This window comes from Stigmatopora argus, chromosome 14 (assembly GCF_051989625.1).
Source record: "Stigmatopora argus isolate UIUO_Sarg chromosome 14, RoL_Sarg_1.0, whole genome shotgun sequence".
Classification (NCBI taxonomy): domain Eukaryota; kingdom Metazoa; phylum Chordata; class Actinopteri; order Syngnathiformes; family Syngnathidae; genus Stigmatopora; species Stigmatopora argus.
Window position 1 is genome coordinate 16,077,091 of NC_135400.1, and position 18,297 is coordinate 16,095,387.

The 18,297-nt window shown below is 39.1% G+C and overlaps 1 protein-coding gene across 3 annotated transcripts in view; it reads left to right on the forward strand.

Annotated features, from left to right (window-relative positions):
• Positions 1-18,297, forward strand: part of LOC144087927 (protein tweety homolog 2-like) — a 76,179-nt gene that overhangs the window by 22,956 nt on the left and 34,926 nt on the right. For 2 of the 3 annotated variants that reach the window (XM_077618052.1, XM_077618053.1), the window contains 3 exons: positions 905-1,099; positions 2,683-2,813; positions 16,659-16,750. In XM_077618052.1, coding sequence (XP_077474178.1) covers positions 16,717-16,750 — 34 coding nt within the window. In that variant the 5' untranslated portion in view covers positions 905-1,099; positions 2,683-2,813; positions 16,659-16,716. The remainder of the gene's footprint in view (positions 1-904; positions 1,100-2,682; positions 2,814-16,658; positions 16,751-18,297) is intronic. The other variant, XM_077618054.1, reaches the window with a different exon arrangement.

An 18,297-nucleotide genomic window follows, 5' to 3' on the forward strand; every position in this document is an offset into this window, starting at 1 on the left:
AATTCGTGACGAACCAGAGTGGTGTCGGCCATTGAGGCGGCTTAACATAGTATTAAGTTATGGCTACGGGTCACGCCACCACTTGCGTGACGATAGCTATACCGCGAATGAATTATCCTGAAGGCCGCGAGTAAATGCAATTCTAACAATATTGAATGAAAAATAGAAAATCTTTTCTTTCTTAACATAAATGAATAATACAAGGAGACATTTTAGTTGGTGTATTTACACGACCATCTGCGACTCCCCCGCTGCTGTTTGCATTGCGCTTCTTATACGTCACTAAGACCATCTTGGATTGAATGTGCGGGGAATATAGATGATAAAATATAACGTTACGCTGTCCATATGTTGGATTCGTCCCGTGACCCCGCCTCTTTCCATTCTGTTCAAATATCAATGGCTGAAATCCGGCTTATGTTTAGAAATGGACCTTGCATATTTTTCCATTGGATTGAAAATAGTCGACTTTTGGTACGCTAATCTATATTGAACATTACTTTAGGCTACGATTAAGAGGAAATGAGAGGCTGTTGACAGATTCGTATTTGTTGGCGAGCTTACTAAAAGTGTTTTGAAAGCTTTGGGCAGTCAATCATTTTGAGAGGGCGTTAAAAGGGAAATGAAAAACACGACTCAGACACCGAGTCGATGATGCGGACGGACGTGGAAATCCTCCACGAGGATGGCATCGTCAATGAGTGGCGAGACGGAGGCACTTTTAAAAGCTCAAGCTGGTTTGGAGATGAGCAATAGAAACGAGTCAATTGAGTGAGCTGATGGCGTTCGTTTTTTTTTTTTTTTACAGAGCGCCTTTCGTCTACAACCGACTCTTGTAAAACGGAATATTGGTAGACCTTGTTGGAACTGAATATAAATAAGAGTCTGCCCGTTTGTTCCGCAGGGTCATTTTGCTTGAAGATTTCCCAACGGATTCGTGGGAATCGTAAACCTTCTGAACACAAGAGCATTTGTTATTGAAAGAGAAGAACCCGATTCGGCGTGGACTTCAGTTCATCCCCAAGATTTGAAAAAATCAAACCTATCTAAAGGCGAAATTCCACCGCTTGCATCTACGACAAGATGGCGGTATTTTCAGGTATAGCAATCCGTCTGACAAACTATATTCTTACCGGACTGGTAAAGCCTGTTGGGTGCAAAGAGGTGCAAGATTACAAATCCGGTTCACAGCACGGTGCGGTCACTTTCTCAAATTTACCAAACCAATTCCATCTTCCTACTCTGACACCTCAGCAGGTTTATTCTGGACTCTCAAACTTCACTTTTGACAGGATTTAAACGAAGAACGCACGAACGCTATGACGCAAAACCTAGCAAAATCGAGTGTTGTTGACAATAGCCAACGTCCTTGATCGGAAATGTTTATCAGGGAAATTTGACGTAACCGTAATGCACCTTGAAAGACGTCCACCGATAATTCCAACAAGTTCAGTGGATAAAAATCATCCCTCCGTTTTGTGGTATTAAACCCAAACACAATTGATTGACGAGTGCCCTACAACGAATAAACAAGTCGACGTTTTCTCTTCCAACGAAACCCTCACGCTTCGATCCACCCGCGCGAAAACGCCGACCGACGGAGCGAGCCCGGAGACGCCGGCGTCCCGCGGGATCAACGCCGAAAGATAAATCCTTTAGACAAGACTAAATAAAGTTTAGCATTTGCTGTTGTCTGCGTGGCAAACAAGGCAGGTCCCATAGTGGATTCCCGCTGAAATCATATTCCGCTAACGCAAACACGCTTTTCTGAGCGACCGCATGCGGCATTACAGGCCGGATTTGTGGCTTGTGCTATTTCTACAAGGGGAGGATTTGCCATTGGCGCCATCGGCGCCATCTCATCTCATCGCCGCTATTCTGGCTAAATAAAAGCAGCGGACAAAGTCGGCGGAATCGACTCATCTTAAGCCCCGTGTTAAAACTCTCTCGGTCTCGTGGATTATTACCTATCCATGTCTGGAAGACTGAGGTCACCTAACAAAGGGCAAAATGGTGTACGTTGCGGACATGCTCATTTTCTCAAGTGGTAATCCTCACAATGGTTGCGGGGGGTGCTGGAGCCTATCCTAGTGAACAACAGGCGCTGGACACCCTGAATCGGTGGCCACGAGGGGACAAACAACCAATCCCTCGTAGATATGGGAAAATTTAGAGCGTTCGATTAGCTTAGCAAGCATTTTATGGGGATGTGGGGAGGTAACTGGAGTACCCGGAGAAAACCCATGCAAGCCCGGGGAGAACATTGGTGGCCAGCCAATCGCTGGGCACGAGGAGACAAACAACGAATTCCTCATAGATAGGGACAATTTAGCTTAGCAAGCATTTTCTGGGGATGTGGGAGGTAACCGGAGTACCTACAGAAAACCCATGCAAGCCCGGGGAGAACATTGGTGGTCAGCCAATCGCAAAGGACAACCAATCAAAGCTCGGGGCAATTTGTAGAGTTCCACCGGCTAGCCTAGCGTGCATGTTTTTGGAATGTAGGAGCGAACTGGACTACCTTGAGAAAACCCACGCAAGCCCGGGGAGAACAAATTATAGTGCCAATATGTTTTTGTCCTGTTTTGCAAGCAGCACTTCACAGAAGGTTATTTTGCCCCGAGTGGCAGAAAAGATATCAAAATTCTAATGTTTTTTTCATTCTGTTTGTTTTCCTGTTAGATAAGGACGCCCCAGTGCTGCCACCCAATTATTACATTTTAGAACCCACAAGTAAATGGCTCATTTATGGAAATGGCGACGGTTGAGGAAGCAGATCTGACCCAACAGTGTTAAAGTTCCATCAAAATAAGGTAAGAAGATGATGTTGGAGTTGCTTTTTAACTCGTCTCTGTACACTTTGAGATTGATGGCATTAGAAGTCCAATTTATTTTAACTGGGGCGTCCGGCAGCGTCATTGGATTCAATGATACTATTTTTTCCAAATACTTTCAAAATCCTATTTTTATAAGCCTCTCCATAGCAAATTTGACCTGTTTTCTTTTTTAGATAAAGAAGCGATCGAGCAAAGTTTCTCTTTTTGAATTATTAAATTATTTATTAACATAAGATCGATTTTTCTCATAAAAAGCGAAAAGAGAAAAAATCTAAAAACAGTCTTTTAATGCAGGGATTTAATTTTCAAAAGCAAATGATAAGAGAAAATATTCTTTCTATTATTTCCATTTTTATTTTACTTGTCCAATTACAATTTTCACCCAAAAAATTGATCCCCAAATTCTAGATGATTAGTTTTGGTTGCTTTCACCCAACTTTCCCGAATCTTTTATCGACCCGTGCTTGAGGCTTGTTGTTTATTTTTGCTTATTTATTTATATAACAGGAAGATATTAACAGGACGCCGCTGATTTCCATGAAACTTTGCGTATTGTTGACACGCACACAGCGAGAGCCCATTACATCGGAATAAAAAAAAACGACGCGACCCCCCCATCGAGCGCGCCGTCGAGTCGGCGACGCCTGGGTGTTTACTCATTTGGTTACCTCCAAACCCCCCGAGATTTGGCGTCGTGCCTCCTCCATACGATTCTTTTTGATGAACCCACGTTGCATTTGACAAACGCCACAATGTGAATATTCAATCAAAATGTCCTTAATTGGTTATCGGGCAAAAATCCGTGGCGTGGAGACGCGGACGTCGATTTGTTTCATTGCCGCCAGCCATGAAAGATTCATTGGTATAATATTCAGAGAGAAAAATGAATATGAATAGAGTGACGAGATGAAAATTGAACTATTACAAGGTTAAAATCAGAATATGATGAATGTTAAATTAGAGATTCAAATTGTGAAACAGTCATTTTGTTGCGTCTTTTTGTTTGGTTTATACCAGGGGTCGGGAACCTTTTTGAAAGAGAGAGCCATAAACAATTCTTATTTTCTAATCTTATTGCCAAAGAGCCATTCTCAGAATTTAATAGTAAAAAATATATGAAAATGTGCATTTTTTTTGTCATTTCACCACTTTTTAATCACAAAAAGTCTCTGATTTCTTTTGACAACATTGTTATGATGTTGGTAATCAATCAGTATTAATGAGATGAGTAATGAAAAACTAAATTATGATTAAAGTGGTGCTAGAGCTAGTCTTAACGCCACAGTGTCGACGTGACGCTCCTATTGGTGCGTTCAGGACTCTGCTCTCTCACTAGTGATTTTCATATTTTACCTCACAGGTTAGTGGAGAGCCATATGCACCCATGGAAAGAGCCACATATGGCTCCCGAGCCGTAGGTTCCCTACCCCTGGTTTATACTTTTGGCGACGTAAAGTCTGCGTGAGCATATTTTTTGGTGTAATATTTGGAGATTTAAGTCAGTTTGGAGAAAAAATCATAAAATTATGCGATTAAAAAAAAAAAAACGTTACTTATTTTTGCATCACTCGAATTGTAAGTTTTTCAGGGTCCGCAGACATCAAATTTTGGTGACATTATGTCAGTGTGAAAAATTTGATTTTGGAATAATTTGGGGGGTTTATGTGATTATGCTGATAAAACTTTGATGAGAATACCTATTGTTAATATAGGCGACATAGTTTTAAATGAAAAGATTTTCAGATGATGGCGTCCTTTGAGATTTTTTTCAATGCAAAAATTATGCCACAGCTCAAAAAATCCGAATCATCGACTTCATTCCGCGTGGCCCACGAAAGTAAATTGTTTGTATACTTTTTAATTTCTTGCTCATTTAAAACTTAGATGAAATTTCTGTACTCTGCAAAAGATTGTGGAACAAGGCTAGGATTTATTTTTGTTTTGTTTTGAAATTTTGTATTTTACAATTAGCATATTTTCCAGCATAAAAATGACCCTAAATAAATGATATATTGTCAAATGTATTTATTTTCTAGTAACTACCAAAAGAGACGATTGACCATTCATTGGGAACCACTTGCGCGTGGCAATTTTGTTCCGCTATTAATGATTAAAAAAAACATTTTAAAATGTGTTTAAAGTTCATAAAAATGTAAAAATCCACGCTGAAACTCATAAGCGCAAGCCACTCTTGCGACTAGGACTCCCCACTTTAGCACAACACACACACTTTGGGGTGTGCAATAACAATGTGCCATATTTTAGAATATTCTAAGTTTTTTTTTTCTATTACCTTGTCCGGACGTGACTTTTTAACTGACTTATTTGTGTTTTTATTGGGAAACGCGCACTTTGTGGAGTAGCACCACAAATTTAATTAATGACAATAGCGGCTTTTGACTTGACACTGAAGAAAATAAAAAAGTTATAATTGGGGTGACCCTACTTGGCGATTTTTCGATTATCGCGGCCATATCCGCTCTACATTAACCATGATATTCGAGGGATTACTGTATTACCTTTTTTCCTTATACACATGTTTTATTATTATCAAATTCATGCTTGCATACACATGTAGGTCTTGTTCCATATGCTAGCAACCTAATTCTGACTTAATATAAGAATAGAAACGTGCCAAAACACAAACACCAATGTAAACAGACTAGAATTATTATTATTGCGAAAAAGAAAAAGTGAATCTTTTCTCATTTTTGGTGTCAGCGAGTAAATAATTCGGAAGTTCTTATTGCAAATTAAGCCCTTGTTCACGACTGACGTCAGAATTTTATACGATGCAACCTCGCAAAAGCTGCAAATGAAAGCAAGAACGTACACGTGCTGAAGTTTTGTAGTTTTGTCGATGGGTATGATTTCATATTTGGTCTCCGGGGGTCTCAAAATGACTGAACTACACGTCGTCGGTGGAAGAAAGTGGCTTTTTTTTCTTTTTCTTTTCCTCGCCATCCCACCTTCTCGGTCTTTCATCGTCTTATCTCTTTGTGGCTTAGTGCAATTTGGCGGGTCGTGTGTGTTCTGAGCTCACGCGTGGCTTTTTAGTGGATGTCTTTTTTGCTGGAGAGGCATTGTGTGCCGCTGTCACTCAAGAAGATTACAGCTCCTCCGAGTTGTTATTCCTCGAGCCTCCAAAAATAAGTCGGCGGAGGGCTTCCTTACGACTTTGGCGGCCAGATTTGACACAAAATGGCGCTTTGGCATTTCCGAGAGGTCGCGTCCGAATCGGAGTTTGAGTCCATCGGAATTTTGCTTCGGAAAAAGATGGGATCGGCAAAATGGAGACGTCATCTGAGCTAAAAAATAATAATAAATACATTTTAAAAAGGGAGCATGATAATGAGACGCCTGTTTGGCAAGGCTTTAATCCCGTTTTTTTTGTTTGATTTTTTTATTTTTTTTATTTTGTTACGTTTCCCTCTCAAAGCTCCCACCGGGGTGTCGGATCCCTCATGTTTTGGTCTCGCTAGCTTTAGTGTGTTTTGAAGCTGCAAAGGAATCTTAACACTTAAACAATAAATTATAGCTCTGTGCATCATATTAGCTTTATTTTAGATGGTTTTTTTGTCCTTGTCTTTCTGTTTTATGATCAAATTCAAATGACGATTATAGATGTATATTATATTTCCTAATTTTTCCTTTTTTAAATCAATAATTGCAGGGTTTTTTCATCCAAAATTGTATTTTTTTTTTTGTATTATTTTTAGTTCAAATAGCATTTTTTCTCTAAAAATCTGTTTTAGATTTTTAACAAACTGAATATTTAGGGCTTTTGATCCGATTTTCTTTTTTAAATCTCAATATTATATCAAAAATATTTCCTCTTTCCCGTTGTATTTTTCACTGTAAATAATCATTATATTATAATATTTACTCTTTCCTTTTTAAATACAAAACAAAATATAAGAGAATATTTGCAATAGCATTTTTCTCAAAAAATGTCTTTTAGATTTTTAACAAACTGAATATTTAGGGCTTTTGATCCAATTTTTTAAATATCTAAATATTATACCAAAAATATTTCCTTTTTCCCCTTTTATTTTTCACTGTAAATAAACAGATTTTTAAAAACACTATTTACTCTTTTTAAATACAAAACAAAAGGTTAAAACACATGACAGATGTAATATTTCCCCTCTTTTATGATTAAAATATATTTTAAAAATCCACTAGAGGAGAATATTTGCTATTAAGAGGCTCAAAAAGAATATTTGTACTAATTTTAATGATCTTTCCACTATCGAAAAAGCTGTCAATCCATGAATCGATTAATTTCAGCAGCCTAATTGGAAGACATAACGACCCTCCTGCGCATGAAAGCAAAATTATGACCTCGCTTACGACCAAAAAATGACTTTGACACACTTGGTCTAGCATTTACGCACTGGAGCGTGTCAAAAAGAAAACTAATATAATTAGTCCAATCCCATTTTTAGCTGGAAAACCTCCCATTTTTTCCTCCCCGCTGCCTTTAAATGACAAATTTCTCAGCGCCAATCCATCGCTTGATTAGATAAGTCTCCAACACATTACTTAAAAGCTTCTCGCATCTTTTGGGAGCCTTTTTTTTTTTTTACCGACACAAACCAGAGGGAAATCATTAGCGGGACAGAATTGTTCGGGTGCTACGCGAAGTGGTTCGGCCATTAGACAGCATTAAAAGCAAATCAGAACCTGGACCCGATCCAAATCCATTAGGTCGTTCTCTCGGGTAAACTGCCAGTTGACCTGTGGAATCGGGTAAATTGTCAAGGAATTGTTGCTTTCCAGAGAGAAGCCGCGCTTTTGTTAATTGCATTTTTAATCTGCGGAAGGCGAGGGCGGCTTTTTTTGGGGGGACACTCATTCATCTTTTGGGCATGCGCTCGATTCTTAAAGCGGCGTCCTGAATGAGAATGGGACCGCCTGGCTTTGTTCCCCTTTCCGTAAGATAGAGCGGTTATTGGTTCTGCGAGAATGAAGGTCAGTTTGTTCAGCCAGGAATAAACTGGAGTCCACTGAATACTAACACCACCTCGGAGGCCAACTGTCACTCACCCTAATGGAGCCTAACAGGACCGAGGTGGGTTTGTTTTGGCTATGAGAGCTTGTGTGTGTTGTCATACAGCGTCCATTAAATAGTTTGCGTGAGCATGGCCGAGATGTATTTAATTAAGTTTCCCCCGGCTCCTGCTGGGAAATGACGCAACCAGAATGAGAATACTTCCTCGTATGGCTCGAGTCAAAAGTAGGCCGCCGTCAAAATAAGATGTGACATCCCTCGGAGGCAACGTGTGTATTCGCTGCATATTTTACCATTCGGAGTAAGCGCAATGTTTCGAGTCGTTGACTTTCAGATTTCCATCGTGACCGGTGGTTTTTATTCATTCTGCATTCAGGTTGTCATGTTACAAGAGTGCCACCACCTTGTGGACTTCTTGTGTGTGGCTCCAGTTTTTTTTTACCTAGGTCTACAATGTCTTCTGTGTCTGTGATTGCTACTGCAACCCGAATACGGGATGAAATAAAGTTCTAACTTAAATCATACGAATGTTGGGTTAGAACAAGGGTGTCAGACTCGGGTTGGTTCGCGGGCCGCTTTAACGTCAACTTGATTTCACGTGGGCCGGACCATTTTAGATATAATATTTAGATTTTTTTTTTAATAAATGGATTAAAAGAACTGGATTGAAAGCCCTGAATATTCAGTTTTTTATAGATCCAAAACAATGTTTATTTTAGCTTTTTTTAATATATTTTTAGATTTTACAAAAGGATTTTTGAACTAAAAACTGAAAAACTGATTATAAAATGACAATTGTTGATTTAAAAGGGGGAAAATCAGGAAATTTAATATACATCTATACTCTTCATTTTAATTTCATCCTAAAACAGAAAGTCGGCACTCATGATTGACTTTCCCGGGCCACAGAAAATGATGCGGCTGGCCAGATTTGGCCCCCCGGCCGCCACTTTGACACCTGTGTCCTAAAACAACAGAAGCAGACGTGACAATATTGACGAACTTGCCAGCAAAAATATGACTTATGAATCTTTACGATTGGCTTGAGTGTTTTCGAAATATGAGCCTTCATTCGGCCTGCTTGATTTCTGCTTACTCACACAGTGCGTATATTCTTTATCTTCCGCAAGGCTGAACTTCACGTACACTACATTTGCTAACCAGCTGCAATCTTAAAAAATCCAGTGAAAATATGTTGTTGTTGTTTTTGTTTTTTGGGGGGGGAGAAGCCATTTTTAAATGTCATTGCCGACCCCTTCAAGTACAGACGACCTCCGTACTAAATAGACATTCTCGGACTTAGCTTCTTTTGGAAGCATTCTTGGAACATTGATGCATTTGCAAAAAAGCAGTTTCCGTGAAATAGCTTGATTATTTGCACGTGTGGAAATGACTTGCGGGGATGTGTGGGCATGCTTCCAAAAATTCATTTGTTTATGGGCTCGCATTGGGAATGTTTGGAGGATGATGCTAGACTTTTAATGAGATTGACGCCTGCAAGGCTGCTTTTTTCTGGGAGACTTCAACCCAGCATGAAAATGTCTCATCAGTGGTCCTCGCTTGCTGGGGATTTTATTCATGTGGACGACCTTGATCTTGACCGAGACCTTCTATCTTTTTTTCATCAGCTCGATAGAGGCGACTCGTGGACATACAAAAAAAAAGTTGGGGAAAGTACCTTGGAATAGATTTCAATATTTCTGGAAGGTCGGAGCAAAGGGCCATTAAAATCTTTTATTCCCACTAGAATAAATGGACTCCGCCGACTGTCCAAAAAAAAAAATTAACCAATTGCTGAATGTAAATTTTCTCTAGTTTTAGTTGTCATTATTCTATCATTCAAAGCAGGCGTATCGCAAATCATATTTACGCAGCTTTAGCACACACGGTGTAAGAGAGCATGTTTAATGGTGTACTCGGTAAAACTATAAAAAAGCTGATGCATAAAATGTAAAGAATTTAAAAAATTGCGCAAGCTGTGTAGACATAAAGAATAGTTTCATATATTTGACTGTAATTGCGATCATCGTGATTGAGGATAAAGAATATATGCAAATGCTAAAAAAATAGTCTGGTTGATATCATTCATGACCACGTCAATGGCTTTTTCCATTAAGTTAGCATTAAGCTAGGACACGTGTCAAAGTGGCGGCCCGGGGGCCAAATCTGGGACGCCGCATCATTTTGTGTTGCCCGGGAAAGTAAATCATGAGTGCCGACTTTTTGTTTTGGGATGAAATTAAAATGAAGAGTATAGATGTATATTAAATTTCCTGATTTTTCCCATTTTAAATCAATAAATGTAATTTTGTTAATCCATTTTTTCTGTGTTTTTAGTTCAAAAATAATTTTATAAAATCTAAAAATATATTTTAAAAAAAGCTAAAATAAACATTGTTTTAGATTTATAAAAAACGGAATATTCAGGGCTTTTAATCCAGTTCTTTTAATCCATTTATAAAAATATATATTTAAATATTATATCTAAAATGGTCCAACCCACGTGAAATCAAGTTGACGTTAAAGCGGCCCGCGAACCAACCCGAGTCTGACACCCTTGGTACTTGGTAAAACCATAAAACGGTGCATAAAGTATAAAGAATTGAAAAAATTTTGCAAGCTATGTAGACATAAAGAATAGTTTCATATATTTGACTGTAATTGCGATCGTCGTGATTGAGTATAAAGAACATATGCAAATGCCAAAAAAATAGCCTGGAATTGTTGATATTATTCATGACCACGTCAATGGCTTTCTCCATTAAGTTAGCATTAAGCTAGGAGGAGCGAAATTTTACAAAATAGTGCCCTAAATCTGACCTCAATACTGAATAAATCTGCTCAATTCAATTTAATTTAATTCCCTGTCCTTTGAAGCCATCATGGCTTGTGTTTTTATTATTCGTCAAAGTGGTTAAAAATAAATAAATAAATAAAAAGGCTCCATTTTGAATGATGTAGCCACACTTTTTCATCTTAATGCACAATTTTGCGCTTCAAGGTGGTCTGTGCCAGTCCTGGACAAAAAAATTCTAAAACCCAAACCCCCCCCGGCTGAGCGTGGGTACGTGTTTGTTTATTTATTTATTTTTGGATGGCGTAGCCGTATCACACAGCTGCTCAATGAGTGAAAATCAGTTGCGCCCATCTCATCCTCACACGCAATAAACCAGCTGTACCGGTCTTATTTCACGGTCCAGTTTATGTGCGGCATCACTCCCGCCCAGTGGCGTCTCGGCCGTAATGAGAGGCGGGGGCCCGAGCGGGAGCCGTTATTGCGTCCTATCATATCGTCTGACGGGGGCTTATGCTTATAATCGGGCCGACTGTCGTATTAAATTGAACATTGGCACGTCGGACGTGGAGAGTGGAGGTGAACCGTGATCGGGTTTGTGTTCCGAGAGGGCTTCTGGTGACACGTAGATGATCTTTGGCCCAATCTCTCTAAGCCAAGGGTGTCAGACTCGGGTTGGTTTGCGGGCCGTTTTAACGTCAACTTGATTTCACGTGGGCCGGACCATTTTAGATATAATATTTAGATTATTTTTTTAATAAATGGATTAAAAGCCCTGAATATTCAGTTTTTTATAGATCTAAAACAATGTTTATTTTAACTTTTTTTTAAAATATATTTTGAGATTTTACAAAATGATTTTTGAACTAAAAACACAGAAAAAATGGATTAAAAAATGATAATTATTGATTTAAAAGGGGGAAAATCAGGAAATTTAATATACATCTATACTCTTCATTTCAATTTGATCCTAAAACAGAAAGTCGGCACTCATGATTTACTTTCTCAGGCCACACAAAATGATGTGGCGGGCCAGATTTGGCCCCCGGGCCGTCACTTTGACACATGTGGTCGAGATGTAAAACAATGTTTATTTGAGCTTTTTTTCCTTAGTAAGGGAAATTGTCTTTCAATCATTTGTTTTTCAAAACAAAATAGAAAATATTTTATATATTTATTTTCAGATTTGACCAAATACTTTTTGAACTAAAAACAAAAAGATTTGATAAAAAAAATCTCAATTATTGATTTAAAAAGTGGAAAATCTGAAAATATATACATCTATAATCTTCATTTGAATTTGATCCTAAAACAGAAAGTCAGCACTCATCATTTACTTTCCCGGGCCGCACAAAATGATGCGGCGGGCCAGATTTGGCCCCCGGGCCGCCACTTTGACACATGTGGCGTAGATGATCTTTGGCCCAATCTCTCCAAGCGAAGCTCTTTCGATTGGAGAAGCGTGCCTTCATTTCCCGGACGCCGTGACGAATTATTAGCAGACGGCGGGCGACGTGTCCGTAGTCGTCGTGTCCCGTCAGGCGAGGCCGTCCGTCGGCTTTTTTGCGTTATTACTCTGGGCCTCTGACGAATGATCCGCGGGGTCGTGACGGTTGATCTTTTAGTCGTCCGCGGCTCTTCATCAAGGTGATGGAGCGCGTTCCGCCGGAACGTGAGAATTGATCATCGCAGGGAGAAAAACAACTGCGGTGGTGCCTCATAATTGGAGTGTTGCTCTGGTCGTAGCATGAGAAATTGGACCAATATCACCTGGAAAATGAGTCGCGCAAACACTCGCACGTCGATACGTGACGTCTTATTCCGGAATAAAGCTGCGGGCGTGTGAGCAAAGTGAAGCATATTCGTCGATTGGCATTTAAAACCCAAGGGAGCGTCCATTCCGATTGGTTTTAATCATCGAATCTCACGTGTTCGCGAATTGGACCGATAACGCCAAGAATGGAAAGACCATATTTTGTTTGAGAAGATGATCCTGTCTTCAGTTTTGGTAGAAATCCAAGATTGATAGGAAAGAGCTGCTTTAAAAAAAATTGCCGTTTTTACATTTAACAGAGTATATTTGCTGTATTAGCACTTTGTAAAATGAAATAGATTTGAACACATTTGTTATCAATCAAAATTAATCAATCAAAAGCCTTTATTGTCATCATACACAGCTGCGTATAACGATATTGTTGATTTGGGACAATCCAACACCAAATTATGATTTAGTCCGAGTCAAAAATGGCAAAAACGGCTTACATGTTATTCCACTTAGAGGTTGTTCCCGACAAATTTCAAAAATTTATTCCCAAATATCCCACTTGAATCCTTTCTATTTGTTGGAATAATGATTAATACCCTTAAATCATTATTAGTAATATTTAATTAAAATTGGAAAACATCTTTCAACATTACATTACAAATCATTATTCCAACACTATTTTCCATTGAAATTAAAACCATTGACTCAATAAACGCAATCTACTCTAAGATGTCGTACCACGAAAAAGAAAAAAAAGGAGAAAAAAACTGAGCTGGCGGTCAATATCTGTGCATGAGCGAGAAAAGTAGGATGACTCTTAAGATGTCCTCATTTGACGCACAACGTGTCCTCTTAAAAACCAGGACGTTGATTTTATTCCACATACACAAATATATCGGGGTGGAAAAGCATGTTGTGAATCTGAATTATCGCTAAATCCGTTAGCTTCACTGCAATGGTATTTATTTATTTTTGTAGTAACGTTGGGCACAATGTCAAAGTGTCTCCAACTCACGACCTCGTCAAAGTTGCCCTGGCTTTCCAAGTCCTTGAGACCTCTTTGCTATTGCCCCCCCCAAATAAATGAATCATTTTCTTGTGCATAAAAGCCAGCTTAATTTCCCTTGGAAATCCCCCAAACACTTGCTAATCATTCAGGCAGGAGCCGTTGCTGTCTAATTAACCAGTGACTTTACACTACATTGATTTGCATTTGTGGCTATTCCGATTATACAATACGTTGCATTTTAAACACTCGGAGCACTGATTGAAATTCAAGTCATTGGCAGACAAGACTGAAACACACTGCTTCCAATTCTTCATAGCGTTGGACATCTGTTTAGGATTAAGACGTGGCAAAAGCCGGACTATAAAGCGCACTTTTTGCATCGTTTGGTTGTGCTTGTGACTAAAGAGCTCATTATATATGCAATATATACATCTACAACCTGTTATTTAGTTTTTTTAAGGGTATAGTTAACTGAAAAACTGTGATGTTAGCAAATACCTATTTAGCCTTAGAAAATTGGTCAACCTCAAATTTTTAGCCTATTAGCATTTAGCATGTAATATAATATTCATGTTTTTATCGTACTTTCTGTTGGTTTCTAATGAAAAAGGACACATTTAAATATACTCCTTTCAAAATATAACTTTATTAAAACATATTTATTCATTTTCTGTTCCACAAAGCTTGCGGGGGTGCTGGAGCCTATCCCAGCCAACTTGAATCTCAACCCTAAATTGGTTGCCGGCCAATCAGAGGAGGGCACACGAAGTGAAACAACATAGGGACAATTTAGAATGCTAAATTAGCCTAGCATGAATGTATTTGGGATGTGGGAGGAAACCGGAAGACCCGGAGAAAACCCACCCAAGACCTAAAAAAAACTCTGCACTGTGTACCAAATCATAACGTAATTATCTAACAATCATTAACGAAGATAAAAAACAAAAAAGTTTATTTCCTGTCCTGAAAACAATCGCTTTTTCTATGAAAAGTCCATCCTTGAAAAATCTTGTGGAAAAAAAACCCAACAGGCAAAGATGAGTCACAAAAGAATGAATCTTTAATCGTTATCCATTCAGCAACGTCCTCTAACGAGCACCGTGGAGTGAATAAAAAGAAGGGCCCATTCTCATTTCAATGACCCCCCCCAGCCCCTCAATGAGGAGGGATAGAGGGGGGCATTGGTACTTCACTTTCCTTACCGGGTTAGCATTCCTCGCGCATCCACGTAGCGGGACATTAGGGTGGAAACGAGAGGCAGTCTATGGCCATCGATGCACTCGGAATGCGGCGACGGGGGGCTAACGTGTACCACGGGGACGGGAGATCTAATTACGATAAGAAGAATAGGCGTGGAGAAAATGGGGGGTATCGCTTTGCGTTGCCAAAGTGAACGCCGCATCGATACGTACGGGAGATGCAATTGAAAAGTAGAAGGATGAACTAATAAATGTTCTGTCGCAAATTTAGGTGAACGTTGCCAGATTGGGTGGGTTCCCGCCCGATTGAGCTATTTTCAACGGTGTGGGAGGAAAACGCGTTGGGTGGGTTGACAAAATTTGACCTACTTTTAGAGGAAAAGGTTTTAGAAATCAAACTTTGAAAAAGCACTGCAACTCACAAGAAAAACGTAGAAAAACGTGGAAAAATACGCATTACATAAAACCTTGCAAAAATATTGTCTTCTATATGATATTTATCAGCATAACCAAATTTCAAAATAAGAGAATACCTGACACCCAAGTGTGTAGTTATTGCGCTTTGAATGATGCCTGCCGTAGTACCACACGCGACCTGTAGAGGCAGATAGTGACAGAATCAAAGATTTCAAATTACAATATATAGTACACAGGTGTCAAAGTGGCGGCCCGGGGGCCAAATCTGGCCCGCCGCATCATTTTGTGCGGCCCGAGAAAGTAAATCATGAGTGCCGACTTTCTGTTTTAGGATCAAATTCAAATGGTTATAGATGTACATTATATTTTCTGATTTTCCCCTTTTTAAAATCAATCATGGCAATATTTTCAATCCAATTTCATTTATTTGGTGTTTTTAGTTCAAAGCACATTTTGTAAGATCTAAAAATAAATATATAGATATTTTCCGTTTTCCACTTTAATATTGAACATCATTCAAAAATATTTTGTTTCCATTTGAAATGAAAAACATGATCAAAAGAAATTTTCCATTACTAAGAAAAAAAAAAGCTACAATAAACATCTATAAAAACTGACTATTTAGGGCTTTTGATGCAGTTCTTTTAATCCAATTTTTAAAAAAAATCTAAATATTAGATCTAAAATGGTCCGGCCCACATGAAATGGAGTTGACGTTAATATATATATATATATATAATACAACAAATATCTCCAGTACATATAAAAGTATAATATCAAAAATGTTTGAAGGTGAGGTAAAGAAAAATGGGGAAAATAACTATTTTGTCATCATTTTTCCTGTGGTTGAAATTCATTTTCAGTTCATTTTAACGGACAATTGACTATTTAATCACGAGGCCGCCGTGTGCGGGTATTTATCGACATTTTGCTTGAATTGGTGGTCGTCAATGCTCGTTTTAAATCTGCTAGTGTAGACCACATGCTTCATTTGGTGATTGATGTTTTCCATTTGGAAGAAAGTAGGCGATAAAGCCTGAGTGTTATTGTGATTTACATGTGACTGCCACCATTAGCTTGTCGCTATCCCATCTCGACCGAAGACCAGCCTAGACCTGACTTTTTTTTTTCTTTCTCCAAGGCCTCACAACAATAGGTTGAATGGAAGAGTACTGCATCACATTATTGCACCTTCAAGGGTTTTATGTGGAATAGATTTGTCATTGGGGTGCTTCAGCTACTGTTCTCTTTAGCTTTACAGCTGGGGAACAAAACTACTATTTTTTTTCTCCAACTTATAGTGGTGTGTGAAATCATACCTGTGGGCTACAAGAGTTTTTATTGTACGTTCAGGGACAGAAATGGACTTGTGCTGTATCCGTTGACATTAGGTATTTTATTTTATTTTTTATTTTTTGGTGGAAAGGCAGCTAAAAGACAAGCTTGGTTAAATGGATAACTTTACATGCGTACTTTATTTTTAGGTATATTTGCAATTTTCGTGTCGTAATTGTCGGACGGGATTTTCATGTTAGAATTTGTTTGTGTGGTTTTCTAGTGTTGCCAGAAAAAAAGCCTCAAAATCAGTTTTTTTTTTTTAATTTTTGTTCCTTTTTTTGACAGGAAAGTGATGCCTTCATGAAACATCAGCTGATAAAAACACAACAACAGTAACACTTTGATGAAGGCAGAAGTAATACAGCAAAACATGTCAGGTAAGAAAAATTAAAAAATTAAAAAATATAAATTATAAAAAAAACGGCAATGCGCTCGTAACATAATTTTTTTTAATGAACTTGGATTACGATGCAGACACACTCAAAAATAAGTTGAATCTAACCTTACACTAAACTTAATTCTAATTTTGTTTGAAATTTTGATACCTTTCTTCTCTTATGTTGGCTCTATTGGCCCCGCCTCCACCCTGACTTTCAGAAGCAACCTATCGAGGGTTGTTTGCTTTTGTCTTCCCTTCAAAATATTCCTAAAATGATGCACACAAATGTCCTCACAATAGGATTTACGCATGACCACTAGCCAAAGAGAAGTACTATATACTCCTCTCGTATTAGCGATTGCTCCGCCATTCGCACTGACTAACGAGAGGAAGAAAAAAACACTGAAAAAATGCAAGGCTCCGCCCAGTGCTCGTAGAGACATTACACGAGGGAATTGCGAAATTTGTCTCGTATCTCAAGATAAATATTTGCCCGAAATTTCACTCGTATCTCAAATTGCTCGTATGTGGAGGTACCACTGTACGTCTCGATGAATTTCGCTGGCATTTCACGTCTTACAAGTTTTTGGAGGTCGCAGCCGTTGCGGGCCACAACTTCATCCTTCCGGCACCCTTAATGGACACGGCCGCTAATGAAGACTCTCTATTAAACGGTCGCGAATCACCGCCCCGTTTCCGCCTGGCACGGTCGACATCCCCCCCATAAATGTCGGGAATTAGCATGTTAGCATGCGAATTTGGTGGCGTTCCAAGTCCGCCCGACGCTCGGGTCGCTTTGCATAATCAAAGCTCACCTGACAAGCGTCGCGTGAAGGCAACTCGGCGGGACGGTCGCAAGGTCGTGGCGAGACGTCGGCGCTTCACGTGGCGAGACGTCGGCGTAATTGGCAATATCGAGCGGAGAGGAGCTCGGCCGCCAAGGCTGTCGACCCTTTTATTGCCCCGCGCCGTCTGTTGATTTCAGACAGCCGTGACATGGATTTGTTTTGGAATGTTTTTATTTTTATTTTTATTTTTTTGGGCGGCTGTGACGCTGCCAGGTGAAGGGGAGGGACGTTCTGACGGATTGATTGAAAGCTGCTGCCGTGTTTTGATACAAGAGTGACACATAAAACCACCCAAAATATTTGTTTTTCATTCAGCAGCCCCAATGAATTGGACCAATGGGATTGAAAGATGAGAATTCTATGCCATCTACCAGTTTACATGAATTAGACAGGTCTTGGTGGCAGGTCATAAGTTGCATAAAATTTAAAAAAATATTTAATTTTAAGGCATATTGGGACTGTAGTCAGGGTGTGTTTGTTTGTTTGTTTTCATTTTAATGTTTTGGGGTTCAAATTTTACTGATTTATACCACATTTTTAGTTTATATTATTGCCTTCAGCAAAACATTTTGGAAAAAAATCGTATCGAAAGTCAAAACACATCCCTGGTGGTCCCCGTGAAGTCCAGTCATCTATTTTCAACACTTGGCGGGGTGCCGTAGCCTACCCAGCTGACTCCAGCGGTCTCCAGGCAGTG